Below are 5,873 nucleotides of genomic sequence, written 5' to 3'. Positions count from 1 at the left end.
AGGCTAAGGAGCAGTGGAGTGCCACATGAGGGCTATGCCAACCCATCATGAACAACGGACCCGAACTTCACTCGAACGTACCAGTTAGCGAGCTCACCGAGCGCGTCACTCGAGCCATCGAGGCAAGCGATGTTAGCTCAGCCCCTCCGGGTGTGAGAAACCACGGACGGGGTAACACACAGATTTCAACCTCCCCTACCAAGCCCAATGGGGCTCAGGGGCTCAAGACACCCAAAACGCCTTGGCTACGCTTGGGTCCGCGACTCTGACTCACCCGATCCCCCAGCGTGCCCGACGCCTAGATCCATGACTCCAACTCGCTCGATCCCTCAGCGTGCCCGATGCCTAGATCCACGTGTCCGTCTCATCCTGATCCCACGATGCACCCGATGTCTGGATCCATGACTCTAACTCAATCAATTCCTCGGCACGCCCAACACCTAGATCTATGACTCTGACTCCTTGACCCCTCAGCACGCCCGACGCCCAGATCTACGAGTCTGTCTCACCCGATCCCTCGACCACGACCAAACGACTAGGACCACGCTCCTAGAAACGATAGGTAAAAAACCAAAAAAAGAAACTATGCCCACTGACAAAAACCCCCCAGGCGATTCTGCCCGAATCACCCGGAGGCTCGAGGGCTACACCCGTGGGTGCACTCGCACGCACCTGCTGACGAAACAAAAACTTGCCCCCACTGGCAAACACGAAAAAACCCCAGACGATTCTACCCAAATCGTTTGGGGGCTTAGGGGCTACACCCGCGGGTGCGCTCGCACGGACCTACTATCAAGACAAAAATCCCCCAGACGACTCTAACCAAATTGCCCAGGGGCTCCTGTCGAGTACATAAACCTGGGGTCCCTCATGGACTAGCTTCCCAATAAAGGCTCGGCCCAGCAGATGACGTTGCAAATGACATGCAACTCCTGGGCTAGCCCAAAACTAAATGACAGGCTAGAAGGGCGATCCAAATCTCCAACCGAAAGGCCTGGCCAAGGAGGAATGGCACCCGCTTTCGACTCTAGCCCGCCTCTCTGACCGGAAGATGAACAGTGCTTGCTTCCGACTCCATCCCACCTCTAGATGGCCTCTCTGACCGGAAGGCCTGGCCAAACACCACTTCCGACTCTGACCCGCGTCTCTGACCGGGGATGCGTCGAACCCTTGCTCATAGCTCTTCTCCAACTGGCGCAATCAGAGCCAACTAGGACCAATCAACCGGGGACGCCCTCTCGGTAAGGACCAGGAAACGGATGAAGAAAGTAAGTCATGGCACTCAAGTCAACTACAATACCAAGGATCGTACCCTATACACCTGCAGGATAGTACCCTACGACCTTCCTAAGCAGTGTTATAGGTGCTGACATTTTCCCTATAGTATTATGGGCACCATCAACTCCCATACCAAACAAGCACGGTAAAGGCTCCCCCCACATGCCTCTGGGAATCAATAGTGTTGTGGGCGCTGGCATTTACTATACTAGGCAAGCACATTAAAACCCCTTGCATGCCTCTGAGCATCAGCAGTATGGCAGACACCAATGTCTGCCATACTAGAAGAAGACGACGCAACCTCCCATATGCATCTAACATTTAATAGTGTTATGGGCGCCTACAATCATCTTGTACCCAACGGCGTGGGTAACAAGACTTAGCATACATGCACTCTCTCCCTCCCAATTGTAAGGCCATCCCCTTCATCTATAAAAGGGGATGCGCTCTCTCCCAATAGATAGATCGATCAGTTCACTAACACACAATAGCAGAACCACTAGGTTCAAACCTTGAGCACACGTTCAAACACATAGCACATAGCAGAGCTCCCATCACTCTTGGCCCTTTAGACCAAAGTCTGACCAGAGCTCTTGTACCCCCCCCATCTTTCTTCCTTCCATGTGTAACCCCACGGCAAACTTCGAGCATCTGTGCTCAGGAATAAAGTCACTGACCGACTCAAAACTGAACATAGGGCACGTTGCCTGAACCAGAATAAAACCTATGTCATTGAGTGCTAGGCCATCTTCGATCACAATGTACAACAAAACTATAAATATTTACATGTTGGTCATTTTTTGCACCAACAATCGACTTGCCTGCCAAGTCGGTGGTGCAGATAATGATGACTTCATTATCCACAACCTTTCACTGTTCTTGGCCAATTCGGCACGAGCGTGGTTGGAACACCTGCCGTCCAACAGAATCTAGAGTTGGGTGGATCTGAAAGAGATCTTTGTGGGGAACTTCTAGGGCACATACAAGCGCCCTAGGAACCCATGGGACCTCAAAAACTACCAACAGAAGGCCGGCGAAACTCTCTGTGGGTACATCTGGCGCTTCTCCCGGCAGTGCAACGAGCTACCTAACGTCGTCGATGCTGACGTTATATGAGCTTTCCTATCCGGGACTACCTGTGAGTCTCTGGTTCATAAGCTAGGATGCAAGGGCCCACAAACCACCAAGGAACTCCTAGACATTGCCACCAGCCATGCCTTAGGAGAAGAAGCGGTCGAAGCGATCTTTGATCGTCTCGATGGCAAGGCAAGGCGGGACGAGGGCACCGACGAAGGTGCCTCCAATCGTTCTACCAAAAGGAAAAACAAAAAGCAATGGCATGAGGGCTCGCTTGTGGCCGCCACTGACCGCAAGGGTGGTCGGAATCCCATAGAGGGCACTCCGAACCATTTCGAAAAATTACTCGAGGGGCCATGCCCGAACCATGCCTTCCCGGTCAAGCATCTGTACAAGGACTGCCATGTCATGAGGTGGTTCTTGTCTGAAGGCTCCAATAAAGGAGAGCATGGGAAGGACCCTGACCCCACAACAGACAACACTGAGGGGAAGGACGGCGGCTTTCCAACACCGGATGGTTGCCTCATGATCTTTGGAGGATCAGCAGCCTATGACTCCAAATGTCGTTAGAAGGTCGCGCGTCGCGAAGTCTATATGACCAAACCGGCCACACCTACCTTCCTTCGATGGTCAGAGTCCACCATAACCTTCGATCAGACCAACCACCCAAAGAGCATCCCACATCCGGGGAGAAATCCGCTCATGGTCGATCCGATCGTCGACACGAAGCGGCTCACCAAACTACTAATGGATGGAGGTAGAGGCCTCAACATCTTGTATGCCAAGACGCTCGACAAAATGGGCATCGATCAGACACGCGTCCACCCAACCGAAGCACCTTTCCACAACATCGTGCCTAAAAAGCATGACATGCCACATGGGCAGATGAATCTACCCATTACCTTTAGGGATCCATCCAATTATAGGATGGAAACCCTCACCTTCGAGGTGGTTGGGTTCCCCAAAACCTACCACACCATCCTAGGACGTCCATGCTACACGAAGTTCATGGCCATCCCTAACTATACCAACCTCAAGCTAAAGATACTAGGCCCTGGCAGAGTCATCACCATCAGCACCTCCTTCCAATGTGCCTATGAGTGCGAGGTCGAGTGCTGCGATCACGCCGCAGCAATCGTCACCTCCAGAGAGCTCGCCGCCATCAAGAAGGAGGTCACTAAAAAAGTGCCTAAGCCCAAGAAGTCGACCGGGTCTTTCGAGCCTATGGAGGGCTCTAAAGAGGTCTTCATAGATCTCGACAGCTCCAACGGCAAGGTAGTGCGCATTAGCACCGCGCTTTCCACCAACAGGAAAATGCGCTCATCGACTTTCTCCGCGCCAACAAAGACATCTTTGCGTTGAAACCCTCGGACATGCCAGGCATCCTGAGGGAAGTCACCAAGCACACCTTGAAAATCCGTTCAGGCTCCAAGCTAGTAAAACAGCGCCTACGTCGCTTCGACGAGGGGAAACACATGACATTCAGTGAAGAGATCATGAAACTTTTGGCGGCCAGATTCATCAAGGAAGTGCACCACCTAGAGTGGTTGGCCAATCTCGGTTCACTATGAGGAGTTAGAATAGGGCGGTGACGGTCGGTCCAATCCTAGCCCAGGGGCTAAACAACAGTCGGCTACATCCAGCTTTGAAGTCATAGAGCTCAAAGAAGATCCAGCGACAGAGCCCAACCCTCTAGTTGACTAGAGAATGATCTACCTCGACTACCTCCTCTGTGACACACTACCAACAGATAGGATGGAGGCCTGACCGCTCGCATGTCACACCAAGTCCTTTGTTCTTGTGGAGGGCAAACTCTACAAGCAAGGCCACACCGAGATCCTGCAGCGCTGCATCCCCTTTGAATATGGGAAGCATTTGTTAAGCGATATCCACGATGGGGTCTGCGATCACCATGTCGTGCCTCGAATCCTAGTCAGAAATGCATTGTGATAGGGCTTCACTAGCCTACCACGGTAGCCAATGCCGAGCATATCGTACACACCTACGAAGGGTGCTAGTACTATGCCCGACAGACTCACCTACCAGCCCAAGCACTCCAAATGATCCCCATCACCTAGCCATTCATAGTCTGGGGACTCAATCTGGTTGGACCACTCAAAAAGGTGCCCTAGGGCTAAACCCACTTGGTTATCACCATTGACAAGATTACAAAATGGATAGAAGCTCGACCGATCTCCGTGATCAAATCCGAGCAGGCCATGTTGTTCGTCCTTGACATCGTCCATCGCTTTGGAGTCCCTAACTCCATCACGGACAATGGCACATAGTTCACTAGAAAGAAGTTCCTCCGATTTTGCAATGAACATCACATCTGTGTTGATTGGGCCTCCATAGCACACCCCCGAATGAATAGGTAGGTGGAACGCGTAAATGGCATGGTCCTATAAGGCCTCAAACCTAGGATCTTCAACCGGTTGAACTTCCTCCATAGCACACCCCCAAATGAATAGGTAGGTTAAACGCTGGGTCGTTGAACTTCCTTCAGTACTCTAGAGCCTGAGGACTACCCCTAGTCGAGCCACCGGCTACACGCCCTTCTTCATGGTCTATGGTTCTGAGGCTATCCTCCCAATCGATGACTATGGAGCACCAAGGATCATAGCATATGATGAACATGGAGCTGAGGCATCCCATGAGGACGCCATGGACCAACTGGACAAAGCATGTGACATCGCCCTCCTCCGCTCGGCCAAATACCAACAGGCGTTGCGATGATACCACAGCCGACGAGTGCGAGGCTGAGCCTTCAATGTTGGGGACCTGGTCCTCTGCCTTGTCCAAAGCAACAAAGACCACCACAAGCTCTCCCCACCATAGGAGGGACCATATGTCGTCATGGAGGTACTCTGGCCTGGCGCCTACAAACTAAAAACCATCGATGGTAAGGTCTTCACCAACGCCTGGAACATCGAGCAGCTACGTTGCTTTTACCCCTAATACACATTTTTTACTTATCAGTTTTGTTATCAAAACTCCCCGATCCTTCGTGATGTCCGATCCCGGCAAAACACTAGGGGGTTGGGCCTTGCTCAGGGGCTGATATATGTACATTTATCCTGCAAAAATTCTCTATGCCTGCCCTCTATACGTTAAGTACTAGGAGCAGGGTTTTCGAGAACAAACTCTGAGTAAAACTAGGCGGACTATCAGAAACCTACACCCTGGTGGCTATGGCGCCTTTGCTCGCTAGTGTGATCAGAGCTAGCTCACCCATGCTCTGTGCTTTTATGACTTTAATGATGGGAAGGGTCAAAATGCACTAAAAGAGGGAGAAAAGCTAAAAAGCTGTTTGCTACAAACAAGGAGCTCATCCATTTTTGCACAAATTCGACGCTCGGCTTATCTACCTAACTCAATTCTTGCGTGGGATACTCTCATCCTCTATTTTCATAGGTAAATCTTGTCTCAACAGGTAACGCGAGTCGATCATACATCTTGACCACTAACGAGAAACGGGTAAGGAGCAAGCGAGGTCACACTCATATCAGGGGGAGGCT

The 5,873-nt window shown here is 51.5% G+C and overlaps 1 protein-coding gene across 1 annotated transcript; it reads left to right on the top strand.

Annotated features, from left to right (window-relative positions):
* Positions 1-3,057: 3,057 nt before the first annotated feature.
* On the top strand, positions 3,058-3,717 carry LOC136496263 (uncharacterized). Its single transcript, XM_066491925.1, has one exon. It carries the CDS (start codon positions 3,058-3,060, stop codon positions 3,715-3,717), a length of 660 nt encoding a protein of 219 aa, XP_066348022.1.
* Positions 3,718-5,873: the final 2,156 nt, after the last annotated feature.

This window comes from Miscanthus floridulus, chromosome 12 (assembly GCF_019320115.1).
Source record: "Miscanthus floridulus cultivar M001 chromosome 12, ASM1932011v1, whole genome shotgun sequence".
NCBI classification, from domain to species: Eukaryota; Viridiplantae; Streptophyta; class Magnoliopsida; order Poales; family Poaceae; genus Miscanthus; species Miscanthus floridulus.
The sequence above is the reverse complement of the archived record's forward strand: the minus strand, read 5'-3'. Positions and strand labels throughout refer to the sequence as shown.